Here is a 27521-nt window from a genome sequence, read left to right as displayed (position 1 = left end):
GTCCTGTAATAGGAAATGACTACCGTCCCTAAAGAGTTGAGAATCTCGTAAGACCCCTTTGTTCAAACCACACTTCGGAGGAAAGTTTATATCCATAGAACAGTTATCAACTGCATCAACTCCCATGGGTCATCATACTCCCAGGGTCATCGTACACCCAGGAGAACTGGAACGGTGTTTCAGGGGAAAGTCTTCCACTTATCGTCAAACTTGGTGGCTTTCTCTGAGCTGGTTTCCTGAGAGAGAACTGGTTTTTTCCCCTTCTGTTGATGCTTTCTCTCTCTCTCTCTCAGCTAGAATCTCTAGCTGAGATTCTACTTGATGTTGAAGACTTGGCACATACAGCCATGATCTGAACATTGGTTAGTTAGCATCGTAATAATTTTTTTAAAAGTTTACATTATAAATGTAATGTAAACAAGAGGAGCAAGCGAAGAAACCTTTGCTAAATAAAACGGAGAAAGATTCAAAGAGAGACTTAGTAAGCGTTTCCTTCTGTGGCCTCTGCCCGCTCTTTGTTCCGGCCGTGTTTCATCTTAGATTTAAATCTCTGAACTCTCGCATCTCCTGCACTTGGATCTCTTTCTCTGCTGCTAAGTCGCTTCAGTCGTCTCCGACTCTGTGCGACCCCATGGACGGCAGCCCACCAGGCTCCCCCATCCCTGGGATTCTCCAGGAAAGAACACTGGAGTGCGTTGCCATTTCCTTCTCCAGTGCATGAAAGTGAAAAGTGAAAGTGAAGTCGCTCAGTCGTGTCCGACTCTAGGGACCCCATGGACTGCAGCCTACCAGGCTCCTCCGTCCATGGGATTTTCCAGACAAAAGTACTGGAGTGGGGTGCCATTGCCTTCTCCTCTCTTTCTCTAGTCTCCTGCCAAAAGTATAACATGTATCACCCGCTCAGCATCTAGGTGTGAAAACTCACATTGTGTGTGGTAGTATTAAAGCCACACAAGTTTGGGATCAGAAGGCCAGCAGATTGTGTAGAAAGCTTTCAAACGATATGTATTTTCTGAGAATCTTTTTCCATCTGGTTCCATTTGGGAAAATGTCTTCATACTAACATGTAGTAAAAGAGATACCTTCTTAAAACTATCCTTCAGACTCGCAGACTCTGCTGAAGACCCAGGAGTTGCCTTCAGAAAACAACTTCAGTGAAGAGGCGTTGTCCCAGGAAGTAGGCACGGAGAGACCCCCGGAGCGCGCCGTCCTCGGGGAAGGCTGGGCTTCCGCTGCTGTGTGTGAGGGGCAGCCGGTGAGTTGGGCACAGGCAGAAAACTGGCAGGAGGCAGAGTTTGCGGGGTTCGAGAGGCTTCCCTGCTTCAGCAGGACAGAGCAGGTGGGAGACACAGTCTCCTTCACAAAGGAAGGCAGCTTCGGAGAGCGATCTCGTCTACAGCGAGCGTGGGCGGATTTCCATTTGAACCCAGGACTTCTTACACAGTGTTGCCCCGCGAGAGAGCAGCTGCAGTCAGACACACACGAGGCGGACACTGCGTCCCAGCGAGTCGTGTGTGAATCAGGATCGTTCCACATGTCGTGGGTGTGAGAGAGCTTTGAGCAGGATCTCAACCCAGGATTAAGTGAACCCCATGTGTCAGGTGTGAGGAAGCCTCCGGTGAGCTCTAGAAAGTCCACACGCTGTGGACATTCACTCTCCTCCACCCTGTTCTCCATGGAAGAAACAGTTTCCCCGATTTTTCAATCCTCCCCCTGCCACCTCCCCGCAAACTTAAACGACATAACCAGCTCCGTTGTTACATGACGGGGATCACTCAGAACTAGTGAGAATTCCTGGTACCCAGTGCCTCTCATGGCGTGTGGACATGGCCACCCCAGAGCCAGGTCACGAACACGGCTCGATGGAAACGCATGTCTGCCATTGCAGGGCTTGGTGGCCGTCATGGACGTGGCCACAGACGTTTCGCAGCGGCCAGACCCCACTGGGCAGAGTTTCTATAGGAACGTGGTGTGGGCGGACCGCCATCCGGGGACAGGAGGTAAGGCCCTTCCTCTCCCAGACCTGACTCTTCAGGAGCCCCCGTGCTCGTTCCTCGGTTGTGAATTGGGGGAGCAGAGCAGGGGGAGCTGCCTTCTAAAGTGTGGGTTGAATTCTTACTCCTGCTTCATAAGAGTGTGATGTTTGCAGAGTTGAAAGTTGAAAGTTTGTAGACAAGAAAGTGGGACAACTTTCTTCATCATAGATACTCTTCACTTTTCTTCCTGGGCCTTGCTGTAGTAAAACACTCTTCCATCCAAGCCAGGGAGCTGGTTGTCCGTCCGAGAACGCCCAGGGTGTGACAGACCTCGTGTCTCTTCCTGTGTGCAGGACGCTGTGCGTCTGAGCCAGACCTGGTCTCTTTGCTGGAGCGCAGGAAGGCGCCCTGGACGGTGGATGGAGAGTTGGTCAGAGCCCCTTCCTCAGGTGAGCCAGGTGGCTGGGCGGAGACACCCCTGTGGGGCGGGGGGCCTGTGCTTCTGTGGCTTGTTTGATAGCCCTTGTTTCCATCCATGAACACTGTTAAGTCTTTTATCCAAGAACACAGGATGTTTTTCCATTTATCTAGGTCTTCTTCATCTTACTCATCAACATTGGTAGTTTTCAGTTTACAGTCTAGCAGCTTTTTAGGTAATTTTATTCCTAAATAATTTATTCTTTCCGTGCTATATTTCATGGAATTATTTTCATAGTTCCTTTTCAGACTGTTCATTCCTGGTGTATGGAAATACAGCTGATTTTTGTGTGTTGATCCTGTATTCTGCAGTTTTGGTGACTTGATACATTAGCCCTCATACTCTTCTTATGGATCGTGTAGGGTTTTCTATATATGAGATCATATCGTCTGCGAATACAGGTTGCAGTCTTCCTGTCTAACTTGGATGCCTTTTATTTCTGTGTCTTCTCGCTCTGGCTGCAACTTCCCAGGCATCCTTGTCTTGTCACTGACCTAAGAAGGAAAGTCCTCAGTGTTTGTGTGGCATTTTTAAGAAGAGCTTTTATTTTCCCTTTTTTAAGATCATCTTTTCCCAGACAGCTGACTCTCCACATCATCTCTCTCACCAACACAACTTTTATCTCCGTATATTTATTGCAATATAACTGCTTGCACAATTTTTGGTTTTTGCTAAGTGATTTAGCCAAAGGATTTCAGGTATATTCACTCCTTCCTGCAAGTTTATATTTATAGTCTGAGATAAGACCTGTACTTATGAACTTAAGAACATCTTATGTACTTAAGAACATTTGAGGTATGTTAGAGGTAATTAGATATAATGTCAGCACTCACTGTTTTTATAAAAGCAGTCTCTCCAGAATGACAAATTACATCGCAAGGCCCTCTCTGTTAATAAAGGGGCAGAGAGGAATGGAGGGTTCTGTCTGGCTGGTGGCAGCAGACAGGTCGATGTGAAGTGGTTTCTACCTGAGTGCCGGGCTCCCGCCATCAGCAGACTCTGCTGCAGTTAATCAAATGAGACACAGTTGACGGAAACATCATTTCTGGTTGTGCAGGGGCTGCCAGGGTTTCAGGCCCCCTAATGAATACTCAGTGGTAAAGAATCCGCCTGCAATGCAGGAGACAGGGTTTGATTCCTGGGATGGGAAGATCCCCTGGAGTAGAGAATGGCAACCCACTCCAGTAATCGTACCTGGAGAATCCCATGGAGAGAGGAGCCTGGTGAGCCCCAGTCCATGGAGTCGCAAAGAGCCTGATACAACTGGGTGGCTGTACCACAGCAACGAACGTTACAGAAGAGGCTGACCTTCTGTGCTTGGCCTGCTCCTGGACCAGCGTCTGTGGCACGATGACTGCCCCCCCGGCCAGGGGTGAGGGAGCGAGCGTCACAGCCTGCGTTTTAGGTGGTGTGCTGCAGAACAGTTTTCCAGCTCCTCATGCTTCTGACATGTAACTGGTTCCCCAGATGTTGAATTTATTTAAACTTTTCTCTGCACTTCTCCTGGGTTCCTGTTTGAATCTGGTCTGGAATCATCTTGCTGTTCGAGACTGCACTTTCCCGTGTGTCAGAGGTGCACAGTTTACTGTTTCATCAGGGTTTCATTCACCGCTGAGAGCACTTGCCCGTCTTTCAGAGGTGCCTGGTTTACAGGTTTCATCAGGGTTTCCTTCACCAGGGAATTCACTTTTCCATGTGTCAGAGGTGTGGTTCACTGATTTAATCAGGTTAGTGGTTTCCTCAGGGTTTCATTCACCAGTGAGTGTACGTTCACATGTTTCACAGGTGCATGGTTCACTGGTTTCTTTCAGGTTTCATTCACCAGGGAATTCGCTATTCCGTGTGTCAGAGGTGCGTGCTTTTGCGGCTTCATCATGGTTTCATTCACCTGTGAGTGTACTTTCCCGTCTTTCAGAGGTGCACCGTTTACTGGTTTCCTCAGGGTTTCATCTCCAGTGGGTACAGTTTCCCATGTGTCAGAGGTACACATTTTAGTAATTTCTTTAGGGTTTCATTCAGCAGTGAGTTCACTTTCATGTTTCAGAGGTGCATGGTTTATACTTTACATCAGGGTTTCCTTCAGCAGTTAGTTCACTTTCCCGTGTGTCAGAGGTGCATGGTTTAGTGGTTTCATCAGGGTTTCATTCAACAGTGAGTGCGCTTTCCTGTCTTTCAGAGCTGCACCGTTTACTGCTTTCCTCAGGGTTTCATCTCCAGTGAGTACACTTTCCCATGTGTTAGAGGTGCACGTTTTAGTAATTTCTTTAGGGTTTCATTCACCAGTGAGTTCAGTTTCCCCTGTGTCAGAGGTGCACGGTTTAGTGCTTTCTTTAGGGTGTCATTCACCAATGAGTTCACTTTCGTGTGTTTCTGAGGTACACTGTTTACTGGTTTCCTCAGGGTTTCATCTCTAGTGAGTACACTTTCCCATGTGTCAGAGGTACGCATTTATAGTAATTTCTTTAGGGTTTCATTCACCAGTGAGTTCACTTTTGCCTGTGTCAGAAGTTCTTGGTTTAGTGGTTTCATCAGGGTTTCATTCACCACTGAGTTCACTGTCTCTTGTTTCAGAGGTGCATGGTTTAGTGGTTTCTTTAGGGTTTCATTCACTAGTGAGTTCACTTTTGTGTGTTTCAGAGTTGCACCATTTACTGGTTTCCTCTGGGTTTCATCTCCAGTGAGTACACTTTCCCATGTGTCAGAGGTACACATTTATAGTAATTTCTTTAGGGTTTCATTCACTAGTGAGTTCACTCTCCCGTGTTCCGGATGTGCACAGTTTACTGGTTTCATCAGGATTTCATCCACCAGTGAGTTCACTTTACCGTCTGTCAGAAGTGCATGTTTTACTGATTTCTTTAGGGATTCATTCTCCAGAAGGTCACTTTTCCGTGTATCAGAGGTGCATGGTTTAGTGGTTTGATTAGGGTTTCATTCACCAGTGAGTGTGCTTTCCCGTGTTTCAGAGGTGCATGGTTTACTGGTTTCCTCAGGGTTTCATCTCCAGTGAGTACACTTTCCCATGTGTCAGAGGTACACGTTTTAGTAATTTATTTAGGGTTTCCTTCAGCAGTGAGTTCACTTTCCCATGTGTCAGAGGTACACGTTTTAGTAATTTCTTTAGGGTTTCCTTCAGCAGTGAGTTCACTTTCCCATGTGTCAGAGGTACACGTTTTAGTAATTTCTTTAGGGTTTCCTTCAGCAGTGAGTTCACTTTCCCATGTGTCAGAGGTGCACATTTTAGTGGTTTCATGAGGCTTTCATTCAGCAGTGAGTTCACTTTCCTGTGTGTCAGAGGTGCATGGTTTAGTGGTTTCCTCAGGGTTTCATTCAACAGTGAGTGTACCTTCCCATGTTTCAGAGGTGCATCGTTCACTGCTTTCTTTAGAGTTTTATTTACCAGTGAGTTCACTTTCCTGTGTGTAAGATATGCACCGTTTAGTGGTTTTTTATGGTTTCATTCACCAGTGGTTTCTCTAGGATTTCATTCATCAGTGAGTTCACTTATCGTGTGACAGAGGGGTATGGTTTAGTGGTTTCTTTAGGGTTTCCTTCACTAGTGAGTTCACTTTCCCATGTTCCAGAGGTGCTTGGTTTACTGATTTCTATAGGGTTTCATTCGCCAGGGATTTCACTTTTCATGTGTCAGAGGTGCGTGGTTTCGTGGTTTTTTATGGTTTCATTCAGCAGTGAGTTCACTTTCCCGTGAGTTAAGGTGCATTATTTAGTGGTTTCATTAGGGTTTCATTCAGCAGTGAGTTCACTTTCCCGTGTGTCAGAAGTGCATGGCTTAATGGTTCCTTTACAGTTTTTTTCACCATGAGTTCACTTTCACGTGTTTCAGACATGCCCAGTTTACTGGTTTCATGAGGGTTTCATTCACCAGTGAGTTCCCTTTCCCATGTGTCAGAGGTGCATGGCTCTATGGTCTCTTTACAGTTTCTTTCACCAGGGAGTTCACTTTCCTGTGTTTCAGAGGAGCACCATATACTGGTTTCAGGAGGATTTCATTCACCAGTCATTTCACTTCCCCGTGTTTCAGAGGTGCATGGTTTACTGATTTCATCAGAGTTTCATTCAGCAGTGAGTTCACTTTCCCATCTGTCAGAGGTGGATGGTTTACTGGTTTCTTTAAGGTTTCATTCACCAGTGAGTGTCCTTTCCCGTCTTTCAGAGGTGCATGGTTTACAGCTTTCTTTAAGGTTTCATTCACCAGGGAGTTCAGTTTCCCATCTGTCAGAGTGCACGGTGTAGTGGTTTCTTTAGGGTTTCCTTCACCCGTGAGTTCACTTTCCCATGTTCCAGACGTACACAATTTAGTGGTTTCCTCAGGGTTTCATTCACCAGTGAGTGTCCTATCCTGTCTTTCAGAGGTGCACCATTTACTGCTTTCCTCATGGTTTTATCTCCAGTGAGTACATTTTCCCATGTGTCAGAGGTACACAATTTAGTAATTTCTTTAGGGTTTCATTCACCACTGAGTTGACTTTCCTATCTGTCAGAGGTGCATGGTTTACTCGTTTCTTTAGGGTGTCCTTCATCTGTGAGTTCACTTTCCTATCTGTCAGAGGTGGATGGTTTACTGGTTTCTTTAGGGTTTCATTCACCACTGAGGTCACTTTTCCTGTGTCAGAGGTGCACGGCTTAGTGGTTTCCTCAAGGTTTCATCTCCACTGAGTACACTTTCCCATATGTCGGAGGTACACGTGTTTGTAATTTCTTTGGGGTTTCATTCACCAGTGAGTTCACTTTCCCGTCTGTAAGAGGTGCATGGTTTACTAGTTTCTTTAGGGTTTCCTTCACCCGTGAGTTCACTTTCCCGTATTCCAGATGTACACAATTTAGTGTTTTCATCAGGATTTCATTTACCAGTGAGTCTGCTTTCCTGTCTTTCAGAGGTGCACCATTTACTGCTTTCCTCAGGGTTTCATCCCCTGTGCATATACTTTCCCATGTGTCAGAGGTACACGATTTAGTAATTTCTTTAGGGTTTCATTCAGCAGTGAGTTCACTTTCCCGTGTATCAGAGGTGCACTGTTTACTGGCTTCCTCAGTGTTTTATCTCCAGTGAGTACACTTTCCCATGTGTTGGGGGTACACGTTTTAGTAATTTCTTTAGGGTTTCATTCACCTGTGAGTTCAGTTTCCCCTGTGTCAGAGGTGCACGGTTTAGTGCTTTCTTTAGGGTGTCATTCACCAATGAGTTCACTTTCGTGTGTTTCTGTGGTACACCGTTTACTGGTTTCCTCAGGGTTTCCTCTCTAGTGAGTACACTTTCCCATGTGTCAGAGGTACGCATTTATAGTAATTTCTTTAGGGTTTCATTCACCAGTGAGTTCACTTTACCGTCTGTCAGAAGTGCATGTTTTGCTGATTTCTTTAGGGATTCATTCTCCAGAAGGTCACTTTTCCGTGTATCAGAGGTGCATGGTTTAGTGGTTTGATCAGGGTTTCATTCACCAGTGAGTGTGCTTTCCCGTGTTTCAGAGGTGCATGGTTCACTTATTTCTTTAGGGTTTCATTCACCAGGAAATTCGCTATTTCGTGTGTCAGAGGTGCGTGGTTTTGCGGCCTCGTCGTGGTTTCGTTCACCAGTGAGTGTCCTTTCCCGTGTTTTAGAGGTGCATGGTTTACAGCTTTCTTTAGGGTTTCATTAAACAGTGAGTTCACTTTCCCGTGTGTCAGAGGTACTTGGCTTAATGGTTTGTTTACAGTTTTTTTCACCAGTGAGTGTCCTTTTTGTGTTCCAGAGGTGCACCGTTTAGTGCTTTCTTTAGGGTTTCATTCAGCAGTGAGTTCACTTTACTGTGTTTCAGAGGTGCATGGTTTACTGGTTTCTTTAGGGTTTCATTCACCAGGGAATTCACTTTTTCATGTTTCAGAGGTGCGTAGTTTTGCGGCCTCATCATGGTTTCATTCACCAGTGAGTATACTTTCCCATCTTTCAGAGGTGCACTGTTTTCTGGTTCCTCATGGTTTCATCTCCAGTGAATACACTTTCCCATGTGTCAGAGTTTCATGGTTTACTGGTTTCATCAGGGTTTCATTCACCACTGAGTTCACTTCCCCGTGTTTCAGAGGTGCATGGTTCACTGGTATCTTTAGGGTCTCATTCACCAGGGAATTCGCTATTCCGTGTGTCAGAGGTGTGTGCTTTGCGGCTTCATCATGGTTTCATTCACCTGTGAGTGTACTTTCCCGTCTTTCAGAGGTGCACTGTTTACTGGTTTCCTCAGGGTTTCAACTCCAGTGAGTACACTTGCCCATGTGTCAGAGGTACACGTTTTAGTAATTTCTTTAGGGTTTCATTCACCTGTGAGTTCACTTTCCATCTGTCAGAGGTGCACAGTTTAGTGGTTTCTTTAGGGTTTCATTCACCAGTGAGTTCGGTTTCCCATGTGTAAAAGGTGCACGGTTTAGTGGTTTCTTTAGGGTTTTATGCACCAGAGAGTTCACTTTCCTGGATTTCAGAGGTACATGGCTTACTAGTTTCATCAGGGTTTCATTCACCAGTGAGTTGTTTCCCGTCTGTCACAGGTTCATGGTTTACTGGTTTCTTTAGGGTTTCTTTCACCTGTGAATTCACTTTCCCGTCTTCCACACGTACACAGTTGAGTGGTTTCATCAGGGTTTCATTCACCAGTGAGTGTACTTTGCTGTCTTTCAGAGGTGCACTATTTACCACTTTCCTCAGGGTTTCATCTCCATTGAGTACAGTCTCCCATATGTCAGAGGTGCATGCTTTACTGGTTTCTTTAGGGATTGATTCACCAGTGAGTTCAGTTTCCCATGTGTCATAGGTACACGTTTTAGTAATTTCTTTAGGGTTTCATTCACCAGTAAGTTCACTTTCCATCTGTCAGAGGTGCATGGTTTAGTGGTTTCCTCAGGGTTTCATTCACCAGAGAGTTCAGTTTCACCTGTGTCAGAGGTGCACGGTTTAGTGGTTTCTTTAGGGTGTCATTCACCAGTGAGTTCACTTTCGCCTGTGTCAGAGGTTCTTGGTTTAGTGGTTTCATCAGGGTTTCATTCACCAGTGAGTTCACTTCCCTGTGTTTCAGAGGTACATGGCTTACTGGTTTCATCAGGGTTTGATTCACCAGGGAATTCACTTTCCATGTGTCAGAGGTGTGTGGTTCACTGATTTAATCAGGTTAGTGGTTTCATCAGGGTTTCATACACCAGTGAGTGTACTTTCCCATGTTTCACAGGTGCGTGGATCACTGGTTTCTTTATGGTTTCATTTACCTCGGAATTCGCTATTCCGTGTGTCAGAGGTGCATGCTTTTGGGGCTTCATCATGGTTTCATTCACCTGTGAGTGTACTTTCCTGTCTTTCAGAGGTGCATGGTTTACTGGTTCCTCAGGGTTTCATCTCCAGTGAGTACACTTTTCCATGGGTCAGAGGTACACGTTTTAGTAATTTCTTTAGGGTTTCATTCAACAGTGAGTTCACGTTCCCGTTTGTCAGAGGTGCATGGTTTACTGGTTCCTCAGGGTTTCATCTCAAGTGAGTACACTTTCCCATGTGTTGGAGGTACACGTGTTAATAATTTCTTTAGGGTTTTATTCACCAGTGAGTTCACTTTCCCGTCTGTCAGAGGTGCATGGTTTACTGGTGTCTTTAGGGTTTCCTTCACCTGTGAGTTCACTTAGGTGAGTTCACTTTCCCGTGTTCCAGACATACACAATTTAGTGGTTTCATCAGGGTTTCATTCACTAGTGAGTGTGCTTTCCTTTCTTTCAGAGGTGCACCATTTACTGCTTTCCTCTGGGTTTCATCTCCAGTGAGTACACTTTCCAATGTGTCAGAGGTGCACATTTTAGTGGTTTCATGAGGCTTTCATTCAGCAGTGAGTTCACTTTCCCGTGTGTCAGAGGTGCATGGTTTAGTGGTTTCATCAGGGTTTCATTCAACAGTGAGTGTACCTTCCCATGTTTAAGAGGTGCATCGTTCACAGCTTTCTTTAGAGTTTCATTTACCAGTGAGTTCACTTTCCTGTGTGTAAGATATGCACCATTTAGTGGTTTTTTATGGTTTCATTCACCAGTGGTTTCTCTAGGATTTCATTCATCAGTGAGTTCACTTATCGTGTGACAGAGGGGTATGGTTTAGTGGTTTCTTTAGGGTTTCCTTCACTAGTGAGTTCACGTTCCCATGTTCCAGAGGTGCTTGGTTTACTGATTTCTATAGGGTTTCATTCACCAGGGATTTCACTTTTCATGTGTCAGAGGTGCGTGGTTTAGTAGTTTTTTACGGTTTCATTCAGCAGTGAGTTCACTTTCCCGTGAGTTAAGGTGCATTATTTAGTGGTTTCATTAGGGTTTCATTCAGCAGTGAGTTCACTTTCCCATGTGTCAGAGGTGCATGGCTCTATGGTCTCTTTACAGTCTCTTTCACCAAGGAGTTCACTTTCCTGTGTTTCAGAGGAGCACCATATACTGGTTTCAGGAGGATTTCATTCACCAGTCATTTCACTTCCCCGTGTTTCAGAGGTACATAGTTTACTGATTTCATCAGAGTTTCATTCAGCAGTGAGTTCACTTTCCCATCTGTCAGAGGTGGATGGTTTACTGGTTTCTTTAAGGTTTCATTCACCAGTGAGTGTCCTTTCCCGTCTTTCAGAGGTGCATGGTTTACAGCTTTCTTTAAGGTTTCATTCACCAGGGAGTTCAGTTTCCCATCTGTCAGTGTGCACGGTGTAGTGGTTTCTTTAGGGTTTCCTTCACCCGTGAGTTCACTTTCCCGTGTTCCAGACGTACACAATTTAGTGGTTTCCTCAGGGTTTCATTCACCAGTGAGTGTCCTATCCTGTCTTTCAGAGGTGTACCATTTACTGCTTTCCTCAGGGTTTTATCTCCAGTGAGTATACTTTCCCATGTGTCAGAGGTACACGATTTAGTAATTTCTTTAGGGTTTCATTCACCAGTGAGTTGACTTTCCTATCTGTCAGGGGTGCACGGTTTACTAGTTTCTTTAGGGATTCATTCACCCATGAGTTCACTTCCCATGTTCCACACGTGCACAGTTTACTGGTTTCCTCAGGGTTTCATTCACCAGTGAGTTCACTTTCCTATCTGTCAGAGGTGGATCGTTTACTCATTTCTATAGGGTTTCATTCACCACTGAGTTCACTTCCCTGTGTTTCAGAGGTACATGGCTTACTGGTTTCATCAGGGTTTGATTCACCAGGGAATTCACTTTCCATGTGTCAGAGGTGTGTGGTTCACTGATTTAATCAGGTTAGTGGTTTCATCAGGGTTTCATACACCAGTGAGTGTACTTTCCCATGTTTCACAGGTGCGTGGATCACTGGTTTCTTTATGGTTTCATTTACCTCGGAATTCGCTATTCCGTGTGTCAGAGGTGCATGCTTTTGGGGCTTCATGGTTTCATTCACCTGTGAGTGTACTTTCCTGTCTTTCAGAGGTGCATGGTTTACTGGTTCCTCAGGGTTTCATCTCCAGTGAGTACACTTTCCCATGGGTTAGAGGTACACGTTTTAGTAATTTCTTTAGGGTTTCATTCAGCAGTGAGTTCACGTTCCCGTGTGTCAGAGGTGCACCGTTTACTGGTTTCATCAGGGTTTCATTCACCTGTGAATTCACTTTCTCGTTTTTCAGAGGTGCATGGTTTACTGGTTTCTTTAGTGTTTCCTTCACCCGTGAGTTCACTTTCCCGTGTTCCAAATGTATACAATTTAGTGGTTTCATCAGGGTTTCATTCACCAGTGAGTGTGCTTTCTTGTCTTTCAGAGGTGCACCATTTATTGCTTTCCTCTGTGTTTCATCTCTAGTGAGTACACTTTCCCATGTGTGCGAGGTGCACATTTTAGTGGTTTCATGAGGGTTTCATTCAGTAGTGACTTCACTTTCCCCTGTGTCAGAGGTGCATGGCTTAAAGGTCTCTTTACAGTTTCTTTCACCAGTGAGTTCATGTTCACCTATTTCAGAGGTGCACAGTTTACTGGTTTCATGAGGATTTTATTCAGCAGTGAGTTCACTTTCCAGTGTGTCAGAGGTGCATGGCTTAATGGTTCGTTTACAGTTTTTTTCACCAGTGAGTGTCCTTTCCGTGTTCCAAAGGTGCACCGTTTAGTGCTTTCTTTAGGGTTTCATTTAGTAGTGAGTTCACTTTACTCTGTTTCAGAGGTGCATGGTTTACTGGTTTCTTTAGGGTTTCATTCACAAGGGAATTCACTTTTCCATGTTTCAGAGGTTCGTGGTTTTGCGGCTTCATCATGGTTTCATTCACCTGTGAGTGTAGTTTCCTGTCTTTCAGAGGTGCATGGTTTACTGGTTTCCTCAGGGTTTCATGTCCAGTGAGTATACTTTCCCATGTGTCAGAGGTACACGTTTTAGTAATTTCTTTAGGGTTTCATTCACCTGTGAGTTCACTTTCCATCTGTCAGAGGTGCATGGTTTTGTGCTTTCCTCAGGGTTTCATTCACCAGTGAGTTCAGTTTCCCCTGTGTCAGAGGTGCATGGTTTAGTGGTTTCTTTAGGGTTTCATTCACCAGTGAGTTCAGTTTTCGTGTGTTTCTAAGGTGCACCATACTGGTTTACTCAGGGTTTCATCTCTAGTGAGTACACTTTCCCATGTGTCTGAGGTACACATTTTAGTGATTTCTTTAGGGTTTCATTCACCAGTGAGTTCACTTCCCCGTGTTTCAGAGGCACATGGCTTCTGGTTTCATCAGGGTTTCATTCACCAGGGAATTCACGTTTCCGTTTGTCAGAGGTGTGTGGTTCACTGATTTAATCAGGTTAGTGATTTCATCTGGGTTTCATTCACCTGTGAGTTCACTTTCATGTTTCAGAGATGCTTGGTTTATACTTTTCATCAGGTCTCCTTCACCAGTGAGTTCAGTTTCCCCTGTGTCAGCGGGGCCCGGTTTAGTGGTTTCATCCACCAGTGAGTTAGGGTTTCCTTCACCCGTGAGTTCACTTTCCCGTGTTCCAGACGTACACAGTTTAGTGATTTCATCAGGGTTTCATTCAGCAGTGAGTTCACTTTCCCATGTGTCACAGGTACATGGATTAATGGTTTCTTTAGTTTCTGTCACCAGTGAGATCACTTTCCCGTCTGTCAGAGGTGCATGGTTTACTGGTTTCTTTAGGGTTTCCTTCACTCGTGAGTTCACTTTCCCGTGTTCCAGACGTACACAATTTAGTGGTTTCATCAGGGTTTCATTCAGCAGTGACTGTACTTTCCCGTGTTTCACAGGTGCACGCTTCTCTGGTTTCTTTCGGGTTTCATTCACCAGGGAATTCACTTTTCCGTGTGTCAGAGGTGCGTGGTTTTGTGGCTTCATCGTGGTTTCATTCTCCTGTGAGTGTCCTTTCCCGTCTTTCAGAGGTGCACCGTTTACTGGTTTCCTCGGGGTTTCCTCTCCAGTGAGTACACTTGCCCATGTGTCACAGGTACACGTTTTAGTAATTTCTTTAGGGTTTCATTCAGCAGTGAGTTCACTTTGGTGTGTCCGAGGTGCATGGCTTAATGGTTACTTTACAGTTTTTTTCAACCGTGAGTGCACTTTCACATGTTTCGGAGGTGCACAGTTTACTGGTTTCATCAGGGTTTCATTCACCAGGGAATTCACTTTTCCATGTGTCAGATGTGTGTGGTTCACTGATTTAATCAGGTTCGTGGTTTCCTCAGGGTTTCATTCACCAGTGAGTGTATGTTCACATGTTTCACAGGTGCATGGTTCACTGGTTTCTTTAGGGTCTCATTCACCAGGGAATTCACTATTCTGTGTGTCAGAGGTGCGTGCTTTGCGGCTTCATCATGGTTTCATTCACCTGTGAGTGTACTTTCCCGTCTTTCAGAGGTGCATGGTTTACTTGTTTCCTCAGGGTTTCATCTCCATTGAGTACACCTTCCCATGTGTCAGAGGTACACGTTTTAGTAATTTCTTCAGGGTTTCATTCACCAGTGAGTTCACTTTCCCGTCTGTCAGAGGTGCATGGTTTACTGGTTTCTGTAGAGTTTCCTTCACCCATGAGTTCTTTTCCAGTGTTCCAGACGTACACAATTTAGTGGTTTCATCAGGGTTTCATTCACCAGTGAGTGCGCTTTCCTGTCTTTCAGCGGTGCACTGTTTACTGCTTTCCTCAGGGTTTCATCTCCAGTGAGTACACTTTCCCATGTGTCAGAGGTATACGTTTAAGTAACTTCTTTAGGGTTTAATTCTCCAGTGAGTTCAGTTTCATGTTTCAGAGAGGCACGGTTTATACTTTTCATCAGGGTTTCCTTCAGCAGTGAGGGCACTTTCCCGTGTCAGAGGTGCACGGTTTAGTGGTTTCATCAGGGTTTTATTCATGAGTGAGTGTACTTTCCCATGTTTCAGAAGTGCATCGTTTACTGGTTTCTGTAGGGTTTCATTCACCAGGAATTTGCTTTCCCGTGTGTCACAGGTATGTGGTTTTGCGGCTTCATCATGGTTTCATTCTCCTGTGAGTGTACTTTGCCGTGTTTCAGAGGTGCACCATTTACTGGTTTCCTCAGGGTTTCATCTCCAGTGGGTACACTTTCCCATGTGCTGGAGGTACACGTTTTAGTAATTCTTTAGGGTTTCATTCACCTGTGAGTTCACTTTCCATCTGTCAGAGGTACGTGGTTTAGTGGTTTCATCAGGGTTTCATTCAGCAGTGAGTTCAGTTTCCCCTGTGTCAGAGGTGCACGGTTTAGTGGTTTCTTTAGCGTTTCATTCACCAGTGAGTTCACTTTCATGTGTTTCTGAGGTGCACCATTTACTGGTTTCCTCAGGGTTTCATCTCTAGTGAGTACACTTTCCCATGTGTCAGAGGTACACATTTTAGTAATTTCTTTAGGGTATCATTCACCAGTGAGTTCACTTTGGCGTGTGTCAGAGGTTCTTGGTTTAGTGGTTTCATCAGGGTTTCATTCACCACTGAGTTCACTTTCTCATGTTTCAGAGGTGCACAGTTTATTGTTTTCATTAGGGTTTCATTCACTAGTGAGTTCACTTTCCTGTGTGTCAGAGGTGCACGGCTTAATGGTTACTTTATAGATTTTTTCACCAGTGAGTTCACTTTCACGTGTTTCAGTGGTGCACAGTTTACTGGTTTCATCATGGTTTTATTCACCAGTGAGTGTCCTTGCCGTGTTCCAAAGGTGCACTGTTTAGTGCTTTTTAGGGTTTCATTCAGCAGTGAGTGTACGTTCACATGTTTCACAGGTGCATGGTTCACTGGTTTCTTTCGGGTTTCATTCACCAGGGAATTCGCTTTTCCGTGTGTCAGAGGTTCGTGGTTTTGCGGCTTCATCATGGATTCATTCACCTGTGAGTGTAGTTTCCTGTCTTTCAGAGGTGCATGGTTTACTGGTTTCCTCAGGGTTTCATGTCCAATGAGTACACTTTCCCATGTGTCAGAGGTACACGTTTTAGTAATTTCTTTAGGGTTTCATTCAGCAGTGAGTTCACTTTCCATCTGTCAGAGGTGCATGGTTTTGTGCTTTCCTCAGGGTTTCATTCACCAGTGAATTCAGTTTCCCCTGTGTCAGAGGTGCACGGTTTAGTGGTTTCTTTAGGGTTTCATTCACCAGTGAGTTCAGTTTTCGTGTGTTTCTGAGGTGCACCATACTGGTTTACTCAGGGTTTCATCTCTAGTGAGTACACTTTCCCATGTGTCTGAGGTACACATTTTAGTGATTTCTTTAGGGTTTCATTCACCAGTGAGTTCACTTCCCCGTGTTTCAGAGGCACGTGGCTTCTGGTTTCTATAGGGTTTCATTCACCAGGGAATTAACTGTTTCGTGTGTCAGACATGTGTGGTTCACTGATGTAATCAGGTTAGTGGTTTCATCAGGGTTTCATTCAGCAGTGACTGTACTTTCCCGTGTTTCACAGGTGCGTGCTTCTCTGGTTTCTTTCGGGTTTCATTCACCAGGGAATTCACTTTTCCGTGTGTCAGAGGTGTGTGGTTTTGCGGCTTCATCGTGGTTTCATTCTCCTGTGAGTGTCCTTTCCCGTCTTTCAGAGGTGCACCGTTTACTGGTTTCCTCGGGGTTTCATCTCCAGTGAGTACACTTGCCCATGTGTCACAGGTACACGTTTTAGTAATTTCTTTAGGGTTTCATTCAGCAGTGAGTTCACTTTGGTGTGTCCGAGGTGCATGGCTTAATGTTTACTTTACAGTTTTTTTCAACCGTGAGTACACTTTCACATGTTTCAGAGGTGCACAGTTTACTGTTTCATCAGGGTTTCATTCACCAGGGAATTCACTTTTCCGTGTGTCAGATGTGTGTGGTTCACTGATTTAATCAGGTTAGTGGTTTCCTCAGGGTTTCATTCACCAGTGAGTGTACGTTCACATGTTTCACAGGTGCATGGTTTACTGGTTTCTTTAGGGTCTCATTCACCAGGGAATTCACTATTCCATGTGTCAGAGGTACGTGCTTTTGCGGCTTCATCATGGTTTCATTCACCTGTGAGTGTACTTTCCTGTCTTTCAGAGGTGCACCATTTACTGGTTTCCTAAGGGTTTCATCTCGTGAGTACACTTCCCCATGTGTCAGAGGTACACATTTGAGTACTTTCTTCAGGGTTTCATTCAGCAGTGAGTTCACTTTCATGTTTAAGAGGTGCATGGTTTATACTTTTCATCAGGTTTCCTTCACCAGTGAGTTCACTTTCCCGTGTGTCAGAGCTGCGTGGTTTAGTAGTTTCATCAGGGTTTCATTCACCAGTGATTGTACTTTGCCTTCTGTCAGAGGTGCATGGTTTACTGGTTTCTTTAGGTTTTCCTTCACTGGTGAGTTCACTTTCCCGTGTTCCAGACGTACACAATTTAGTGGTTTCATCAGGGTTTCATTCACCAGTGAGTGTGCTTTCCTGTCTTCAGAGGTGCACCATTTACTGCTTTCCTCAGGGTTTCATCTCCAGTAAGTACACTTTCCCATGTGTGAGAGGTGCACATTTTAGTGGTTTCATGAGGGTTTTATTCAGCAGTGAGTTCACTTTCCCGTGTGTCAGATGTGCATGGCTTAATGATCTCTTTATAGTTTCTTTCACCAGAGAGTTCATGTTCACCTGTTTTAGAGGTGCACATTTTAGTGGTTTCATCAGGGTTTCATTCACCTGTGAGTTCACTTTCCCGTGTTTCAGAGGTGCATGGTTTACTGGTTTCTTTAGGGTTTCCTTCACCCGTGAGTTCACTTTCCTATCTGTCAGAGGTGGATGGTTTACTGGTTTCTTTAGGGTTTCATTCACCACTGAGGTCACTTTTACCCGTGTCAGAGGTGCACTATTTACTACTTTCCTCAGGGTTTCATCTCCAGTGAGTGCACTTTCCCATGTGTCAGAGGTACACGATTTAGTAATTTCTTTAGGGTTTCATTCTCCAGTGAGTTGTTTCATGTTTCAGAGGTGCACAGTTTATCCTTTTCATCAGGGTTTCCTTCAGCAGTGAGTTCACTTTCCCGTGTTTCAGAGGTGCACGGTTTAGTGGTTTCATCAGGGTTTCATTCACCAGTGAGTGTACTTTCCCGTGTTTCAGAGGTGTATGGTTCACTGGTTTTTTTAGGGTTTCATTCACCAGGGAATTCGCTATTCCGTGTGTCAGAGGTGCGTGCTTTTGCGGCTTCATCAGGGTTTCATTCACCTGTGAGTGTACTTTCCTGTCTTTCAGAGGTGCATGGTTTACTGGTTTCCTCAGGGTTTCATCTCCAGTGAGTGTACTTTCCCATGTGTCAGAGGTACACGATTTAGTAAGTTCTTTAGGGTTCATTTAGCAGTGAGTTCACTTTACTGTATTTTAGAGGTGCATGGTTTACTGGTTTCTTTAGGGTTTCATTCACCAGGGAATTCACTTTTCCCCGTGTCAGACGTGCGTGGTTTTGCGGCCTCATCGTTGTTTCATTCACCAGTGCGTGTCCTTTCCCGTCTTTCACAGGTGCATGGTTTACAGCTTTCTTTAGGGTTTCATACACCAGAGAGTTCACTTTCCTGTATTTCAGAGGTTCATGGTTTACTGGTTTCATCAGAGTTTCATTCACCATTGAATTCACATTCCCATGTTTCAGAGGTGCATGGTTTAGTGGGTTTCATTAGGGTTTCACTCACCAGTGAGTTCACTTTCCTGTGTGTCAGAGGTGCACTGTTTAGTGGTTTCTTTAGGGTTTCAATCACCAGTGAGTTCACTTTCACGTGTTTCAGTGGTGCACAGTTTACTGGTTTCATCATGGTTTTATTCACCAGTGAGTGTCCTTGCCGTGTTCCAAAGGTGCACTGTTTAGTGCTTTTTAGGGTTTCATTCAGCAGTGAGTGTACGTTCACATGTTTCACAGGTGCATGGTTCACTGGTTTCTTTCGGGTTTCATTCACCAGGGAATTCGCTTTTCCGTGTGTCAGAGGTTCGTGGTTTTGCGGCTTCATCATGGATTCATTCACCTGTGAGTGTAGTTTCCTGTCTTTCAGAGGTGCATGGTTTACTGGTTTCCTCAGGGTTTCATGTCCAATGAGTACACTTTCCCATGTGTCAGAGGTACACGTTTTAGTAATTTCTTTAGGGTTTCATTCAGCAGTGAGTTCACTTTCCATCTGTCAGAGGTGCATGGTTTTGTGCTTTCCTCAGGGTTTCATTCACCAGTGAATTCAGTTTCCCCTGTGTCAGAGGTGCACAGTTTAGTGGTTTCTTTAGGGTTTCATTCACCAGTGAGTTCAGTTTTCGTGTGTTTCTGAGGTGCACCATACTGGTTTACTCAGGGTTTCATCTCTAGTGAGTACACTTTCCCATGTGTCTGAGGTACACATTTTAGTGATTTCTTTAGGGTTTCATTCACCAGTGAGTTCACTTCCCCGTGTTTCAGAGGCACGTGGCTTCTGGTTTCTATAGGGTTTCATTCACCAGGGAATTAACTGTTTCGTGTGTCAGACATGTGTGGTTCACTGATGTAATCAGGTTAGTGGTTTCATCAGGGTTTCATTCAGCAGTGACTGTACTTTCCCGTGTTTCACAGGTGCGTGCTTCTCTGGTTTCTTTCGGGTTTCATTCACCAGGGAATTCACTTTTCCGTGTGTCAGAGGTGTGTGGTTTTGCGGCTTCATCGTGGTTTCATTCTCCTGTGAGTGTCCTTTCCCGTCTTTCAGAGGTGCACCGTTTACTGGTTTCCTCGGGGTTTCATCTCCAGTGAGTACACTTGCCCATGTGTCACAGGTACACGTTTTAGTAATTTCTTTAGGGTTTCATTCAGCAGTGAGTTCACTTTGGTGTGTCCGAGGTGCATGGCTTAATGTTTACTTTACAGTTTTTTTCAACCGTGAGTACACTTTCACATGTTTCAGAGGTGCACAGTTTACTGTTTCATCAGGGTTTCATTCACCAGGGAATTCACTTTTCCGTGTGTCAGATGTGTGTGGTTCACTGATTTAATCAGGTTAGTGGTTTCCTCAGGGTTTCATTCACCAGTGAGTGTACGTTCACATGTTTCACAGGTGCATGGTTTACTGGTTTCTTTAGGGTCTCATTCACCAGGGAATTCACTATTCCATGTGTCAGAGGTACGTGCTTTTGCGGCTTCATCATGGTTTCATTCACCTGTGAGTGTACTTTCCTGTCTTTCAGAGGTGCACCATTTACTGGTTTCCTAAGGGTTTCATCTCGTGAGTACACTTCCCCATGTGTCAGAGGTACACATTTGAGTACTTTCTTCAGGGTTTCATTCAGCAGTGAGTTCACTTTCATGTTTAAGAGGTGCATGGTTTATACTTTTCATCAGGTTTCCTTCACCAGTGAGTTCACTTTCCCGTGTGTCAGAGCTGCGTGGTTTAGTAGTTTCATCAGGGTTTCATTCACCAGTGATTGTACTTTGCCTTCTGTCAGAGGTGCATGGTTTACTGGTTTCTTTAGGTTTTCCTTCACTGGTGAGTTCACTTTCCCGTGTTCCAGACGTACACAATTTAGTGGTTTCATCAGGGTTTCATTCACCAGTGAGTGTGCTTTCCTGTCTTCAGAGGTGCACCATTTACTGCTTTCCTCAGGGTTTCATCTCCAGTAAGTACACTTTCCCATGTGTGAGAGGTGCACATTTTAGTGGTTTCATGAGGGTTTTATTCAGCAGTGAGTTCACTTTCCCGTGTGTCAGATGTGCATGGCTTAATGATCTCTTTATAGTTTCTTTCACCAGAGAGTTCATGTTCACCTGTTTTAGAGGTGCACATTTTAGTGGTTTCATCAGGGTTTCATTCACCTGTGAGTTCACTTTCCCGTGTTTCAGAGGTGCATGGTTTACTGGTTTCTTTAGGGTTTCCTTCACCCGTGAGTTCACTTTCCTATCTGTCAGAGGTGGATGGTTTACTGGTTTCTTTAGGGTTTCATTCACCACTGAGGTCACTTTTACCCGTGTCAGAGGTGCACTATTTACTACTTTCCTCAGGGTTTCATCTCCAGTGAGTGCACTTTCCCATGTGTCAGAGGTACACGATTTAGTAATTTCTTTAGGGTTTCATTCTCCAGTGAGTTGTTTCATGTTTCAGAGGTGCACAGTTTATCCTTTTCATCAGGGTTTCCTTCAGCAGTGAGTTCACTTTCCCGTGTTTCAGAGGTGCACGGTTTAGTGGTTTCATCAGGGTTTCATTCACCAGTGAGTGTACTTTCCCGTGTTTCAGAGGTGTATGGTTCACTGGTTTTTTTAGGGTTTCATTCACCAGGGAATTCGCTATTCCGTGTGTCAGAGGTGCGTGCTTTTGCGGCTTCATCAGGGTTTCATTCACCTGTGAGTGTACTTTCCTGTCTTTCAGAGGTGCATGGTTTACTGGTTTCCTCAGGGTTTCATCTCCAGTGAGTGTACTTTCCCATGTGTCAGAGGTACACGATTTAGTAAGTTCTTTAGGGTTCATTTAGCAGTGAGTTCACTTTACTGTATTTTAGAGGTGCATGGTTTACTGGTTTCTTTAGGGTTTCATTCACCAGGGAATTCACTTTTCCCCGTGTCAGACGTGCGTGGTTTTGCGGCCTCATCGTTGTTTCATTCACCAGTGCGTGTCCTTTCCCGTCTTTCACAGGTGCATGGTTTACAGCTTTCTTTAGGGTTTCATACACCAGAGAGTTCACTTTCCTGTATTTCAGAGGTTCATGGTTTACTGGTTTCATCAGAGTTTCATTCACCATTGAATTCACATTCCCATGTTTCAGAGGTGCATGGTTTAGTGGGTTTCATTAGGGTTTCACTCACCAGTGAGTTCACTTTCCTGTGTGTCAGAGGTGCACTGTTTAGTGGTTTCTTTAGGGTTTCAATCACCAGTGAGTTCACTTTCCCGTGTTTTAAAGTTGCAGTTTACTGGTTTCATCAGGGTTTCATTCACCAGTGAGTTCACTTTTCCATTTGTGTGAGGTGTGGCGTTTAGTAAATTTCATTCAGGTTTCATTCACCAGTGAGTTTCTCCACAGTTTCTGTTTTGGCAGATTCCTCTTTTCTCCAGTGTAGGATAAAGGGAGTGTTTGTTTTTTGTTTATCTCCCTTTTATCTTTCAGGCCAGCAGTGTATAGAGGAAACCCAGGAGTTGTTTTCAAAGCAGAGTTCCTTTGCTGAAGTGGTGACAGACAGAACTTCAGACACTAACGTAGATCGTTCCTCACTCAGAGAAAGCTGGGACGCTGAACGTGTGTTTGAAAGGAAGCTGGCAAGTCAGGAGACACGACTCGGGCAGGAGGCAGTCGCTCACCACAACACCCTCTCTGAAGAGAGTGTGTGTCCATATAACAGACCAGGTAGGTGGTTCCACCTGGACGTCTCAGAAGAGGGAGTCCACCGCCCTGACTCGGTTAAGAAAGCCTTGCCCCCAAACTCAGTGCTGATAAAACATGCGGGAATCTACACAGGGAAAAAGCTCTTCAGATGTCAGGAATGCAAGAAAACCTTCACCCAGAGCTCGTCCCTCACCGTGCACCAGAGGATCCACACGGGCGAGAAGCCCTACGCGTGTAAGGAGTGCGGCAAGGCCTTCAGCGACGGCTCTTCCTTCGCCCGCCACCAGCGGTGCCACACGGGCAAGAAGCCCTACGCGTGCCTGGACTGCGGGAAGGCCTTCATCCAGAACACGTCGCTCGTCCGCCACTGGAGGTACTACCACACCGGGGAGAAGCCCTTCGACTGCCTGGACTGCGGGAAAGCCTTCAGCGACCACATCGGGCTGAACCAGCACCGGCGCATCCACACCGGGGAGAAGCCCTATAAGTGCGAGGCGTGCGGCAAGTCCTTCCGCTACGGCTCCTCGCTGACCGTGCACCAGCGCATCCACACCGGGGAGAAGCCCTACGCGTGCGAGGTGTGTCGCAAGGCCTTCAGCCACCATGCCTCCCTCACCCAGCACCAGCGCGTGCACTCGGGGGAGAAGCCCTTCCAGTGCAAGGAGTGTGGGAAGGCCTTCCGGCAGAACATCCACCTGGCCAGCCACCTGCGGATCCATACCGGGGAGAAGCCCTTCGAGTGCGCGGACTGCGGCAAGGCCTTCAGCATCAGCTCGCAGCTGGCCACCCACCAGCGGATCCACACCGGGGAGAAGCCCTACGCCTGCAAGGTGTGCAGCAAGGCCTTCACCCAGAAGGCCCACCTGGCCCAGCATCAGAAGACGCACACTGGGGAGAAGCCGTACGAGTGCAAGGAGTGCGGGAAGGCCTTCAGCCAGACCACGCACCTGGTCCAGCACCAGCGCGTCCACACAGGGGAGAAGCCCTACAAGTGCCTGCAGTGTGGGAAGGCCTTCGGCGACAACTCGTCCTGTACCCAGCACCAGAGGCTTCACACGGGCCAGCGGCCCTACGGCTGCACAGAGTGCGGGAAGGCTTTCAAGACCAAGTCGTCCCTCATCTGCCACCGCAGGAGCCACACCGGCGAGAAGCCCTACGAGTGCAGCGCCTGCGGCAAGGCCTTCAGCCACCGGCAGTCCCTGAGCGTCCACCAGAGGATCCACTCCGGGAAGAAGCCCTACGAGTGCAAGGAGTGCCGGAAGACCTTCATCCAGATCGGCCACCTCAACCAGCACAAGAGGGTGCACTCGGGGGAGAGGCCGCACGGCCCCAGGAGGAGCCGCAGAGCCTTCCGGCAGGGCTCGCACTTCGCACACACGCGGACGCACCCGGGAGACGCGCCCGCGCACCCCACTCCCGCGGCGCGGCCCGCGGACCTCTTACCTGCGTTCCTCTGGAGCCCGCCCTCGCTGCCATCCCTGCCGTCCTGAGACGCCGCTCTGCAGGCCGCCGATGGCCGCACTTCAAACCCCGTCTCCCTCTTCCTTGAGGACTGTCCTGTTCTTGTCCTGTTTCCTCTTCAGATTGCCAGTGAAACTGAACGCTGAATTTCTTTTACTCCTCCCGTAAAAATCGGTGATGCGATCCTTCAGATCGGTGAATGTGTAAGATGTATGTAGCAGGACCAGTGGTCCATACTAAGGGATGAGTGATGTTAGCTCTTTATGGAACATTAGTTTTGGACACGGAAAAGTTACCATTGGCAACTGACGAAAAACAATGCACAGAAAGAAGCTAAGGATTTTAGATCAGGAAAGGGTGATTCAAGATAGTCAGTGAGGCTTTTCCGGTTTTGGTTTAAAACTCAATTCCATAATACTGAGTTAGTATTGGGGCTTTTCATTTATCTGCCTATGTGAGATGCTGTGACCTTGTTGGTAAGAGAATTACTTAACGTTCAGCAAGACTTGATCATTTAAAGTCACCAGGGCTTAGGAGTAAATTCCATTAAACTTAAGGAACCACTAACCTTCAGGCAAATTGATCTGGACTGTGAGACTCACAGCCCAAGTTTCACTGACTGTTCAAACAGCCCATGGCCTAATTTTTAAAAATCATTTTAATGGAGAAACAAGTGAAAAGAATAATAGTTTATGACAACATGAAAATTACATGAAATTTAAATTTCAGAGTCCATAAGTAAAGCCTGATTGGCTCACAGACACGGCTCACAGTATGGTTACATGCTGCCTGGGGCAGCTGTCAGGCCACAACAGCAGAGCTGAGAAGCTGCAGCAGAGACACTGTCATCCGCAAAACCTCAAGCATTTACTTACTAGCTTGCCAACTCGCAGTCCCCTGCAGAGAGAAAAAAAATATACAAAAGGTTCTAATTATTTGAGAATAATACAACTCTCCCATCAAAAATAAGAAAAACTCTAAAGCAAGTTTTGAATAGAGGTGAAAGGATATTACTAAAGCATCAAACAATAGGAAATACGAGGAAATAATGTCCACAAAAGGAGAAATAACGATATTTTTCTAGATGAAGTACTACCATTAAAATATTTATAAATTGCCGTTCACAACAGGGTCCCAGTAGGATATGTTTGTTCTGACAGTTTTAGTGGAAAACACGGAAGGATGATTTGTCAAACATAGGAGGACATTTAAAAAACGTTTTGGTTTATAATCAGATTGGCTTCCCTGGGTGTAACCTGTCAGTGCAGGAGATGCAGGTTCAAACCCTGAGTGGGAAAGATTCCCAGGAGAAGGAAATGGCAACCCACTCCAGTATCCTTGCCTGGAGAATCCCACTGACAGAGGAGCCTGGCTGCTACAGTCCATGGGGTCACAAAGAGTCGGACACAATTTAGCGACTAAACCACCACCACCAAACACAGAAAGGAGAAAGGCTTTACTGAGTAGGGGGCATTGAGCCCTGGAAGACATGAAGACAGTAAGCCAGCCCATACAAAGATTTAAATCAACTTTGGCATGGCAGAAGGTGCCAAAAAGATGTAATAGAAAACTAGTAGAAAATAACAATCCTTATGAATAAATGTGTCATGTAAGAACAGAGCGCTGCGACACATACAAAGCAGGGAAACAGGCGGTGCACGCCAACAGATGCGTCACGCTCGAAGAGCTCCAACAAGGAACACGTGTTAGGCTCTTAAGCCCATTGGTCAGAAAGTTACAAAGCAGGGAAACAGGCGGTGCACGCCAACAGATGCGTCGTGCTCGAAGAGCTCCAACAAGGAACACGTGTTAGGCTCTTAAGCCCATTGGTCAGAAAGTTACAAAGCAGGGAAACAGGCGGTGCACGCCAACAGATGCGTCGTGCTCGAAGAGCTCCAATAAGGAACACGTGTTAGGCTCTTAAGCCCATTGGTCAGAAAGTTACAAACTTAGTACAAATCTTGACTCTCAGATGGGTTAAAATCTAACCTGGTTAATATGCTGTACCTGTATCAGTGTGGAAAACAGGAGGCTGGTCATCATTACCCTTGTCAATGTGCCTGCTCTGGTTTGGGGTGGCAACGTGGCATGACCTGTCCGCTTTATAAACATGCATTCCTTTTGAAACAGTAACTCTAGATCTAGGAGTTTCATCCCACTGGAATAAATATATAAGTGTAAATAATGTTGATTGCAAAGTTTTAATTACAACACAGATTGATGACATTGTGATTATTCAATACAGTATTGTCCAGTTAGTATAAAGATGAAATTCTATGTTTGCTCCTATGGAGTATTGTTGTACACAATATATTAAATATGTGATTTGCAGAACCTTATGTGTAAAATGATCTTGTGGTCATATAGAGTCAAAATATTTAATATATGTGTGTGTGTGCATGTGTGTCTATATATGAGTTGGCTAAAAAGTTGATTCAGGTTTTCTGTGTTAAAACCCAAATTAAGTTTTTGACCAACCCAATATGTGTATTTTTTCAATATATATATATTGAAATCTGTTTTTGTCTTTAGCACACGTTAGCTCTTTGTTGGCACTTTGTCTTTCTTCATTTTTATTGTTCTGTTGGACAGTACAACAAGCCAGTAAGATTTTTCATTCTTTGTATTTTGATTGGAAACTCGGGGCCAATATTAGGCTTCATATATGGGTTTCCCTTATGGCTCAACTGGTAAAGAATCCGCCTGCAATGCAGGAGACTTGGGTTCAATCCCTGGGTTGGGAAGATCCCCTGGAGAAGGGAACAGCTGCCCACTCCAGTATTCTGGCCTGGAGAATTCCACGGCCTGTATAGTCCATGGGGTCGCAAAGAGTCGGGACATGACTGAGCGACTTTCTCTTTCACAGGCCATAAGGGATGTTTGCTTTTAGTTCACTCTTCATTTTGGTTGGCTCTGCCCCTCCTTGTACTAGCTGTTAAGGATGTGGAATATCACTCCTGGACTGCAAACAGGTGGTGCTGAGTCAGCCTTTGGAAGTAACCTAAATATTTCTGCATCTCTACCTATCTGATGCATTAAAATGATTCCTGCTTCCCCACATCCTAGTTAAGTTCTTTAAATCTTCAAGGCCCCTGGTATCCTTCCAATACTGTAACTTCGAAGTTGAAGTCATCTTTTGTTCTCATGTAGAAATTGGTGATTCTACAGGGTGATTCTCAGAACTACAGAGAAGCTGTGTATTAAGGACTCATTGAAAGAGATCAAAAGAGAAACGAAATCCCATGTTTTATTAGTAAGGAATTCTCATGATACAGCAGGATCACAAGCCCACTGCGCACAGGGGCTGGAGTTCAGTTCAGTTCAGTCGCTCAGTCGTGTCCGACTCTGCAACCGCAAAAACTAACTGCGATGAGAAATGCTGGCTTCAAGGGTAAATGTGATGGTGTTTTACAAGTGAATTAGATAATTAAAGTGAAACGTCAGTTCTTCGACCTGTGCGGGCTAAGTCGCTTCCGTCGTGTCCGAATCTTTGCGACCCTATGGACTGTGGCCTGCCAGGCTCCTCCGTCCATGGAATTCTCCAGGCAAGAATACTGGAGTGGGTTGCCCCAAGGTATCTTCCCATTCCAAGGATCCAACCGGTGTCTCTTAAGTCTCCTGCATTGGTAGGCGGGTTCTTTACCACTAGCGCCCCTTGGGAAGCCCTCTTCAACCTGCAGACTTTTGGAAATTACCTGCCTCCCCTTGCCCCCGATCCCAGCCACCACATACGTACACACAGTCATAAAGTATCAGGAGAAATCTGAAATCTCCAACCTCCGTCTATCCTGGAGGCTCCGCCCACTTCCTAGGCCGTCCTCAGGCTCCATGCGCCTGCGCGCTCCACGCACCCTGTGACCCCGCCCACTATCGCCCGCAGCTGCCCAAGT

The 27521-nt window shown here is 45.6% G+C and overlaps 1 protein-coding gene across 6 annotated transcripts in view; it reads left to right on the top strand.

The window, feature by feature from the left end:
- ZFP28 (ZFP28 zinc finger protein) overlaps positions 1-26506 on the top strand; it is a 33063-nt gene extending 6557 nt beyond the window's left edge. For 4 of the 6 annotated variants that reach the window (XM_055553690.1, XM_055553686.1, XM_055553691.1 and 1 more), the window contains 4 exons: positions 1104-1255; positions 1889-2000; positions 2330-2425; positions 21955-26506. In XM_055553690.1, coding sequence (XP_055409665.1) covers positions 1104-1255; positions 1889-2000; positions 2330-2425; positions 21955-23660 — 2066 coding nt within the window. In that variant the 3' untranslated portion in view covers positions 23661-26506. The remainder of the gene's footprint in view (positions 1-1103; positions 1256-1888; positions 2001-2329; positions 2426-21954) is intronic. The other 2 variants (XM_055553688.1, XM_055553687.1) reach the window with 2 other exon arrangements.
- Positions 26507-27521: the final 1015 nt, after the last annotated feature.

The sequence above is a fragment of the Bubalus kerabau genome, chromosome 17 (genome assembly GCF_029407905.1).
Source record: "Bubalus kerabau isolate K-KA32 ecotype Philippines breed swamp buffalo chromosome 17, PCC_UOA_SB_1v2, whole genome shotgun sequence".
Classification (NCBI taxonomy): domain Eukaryota; kingdom Metazoa; phylum Chordata; class Mammalia; order Artiodactyla; family Bovidae; genus Bubalus; species Bubalus kerabau.
This window is presented reverse-complemented; position numbering and strand designations above follow the sequence as displayed.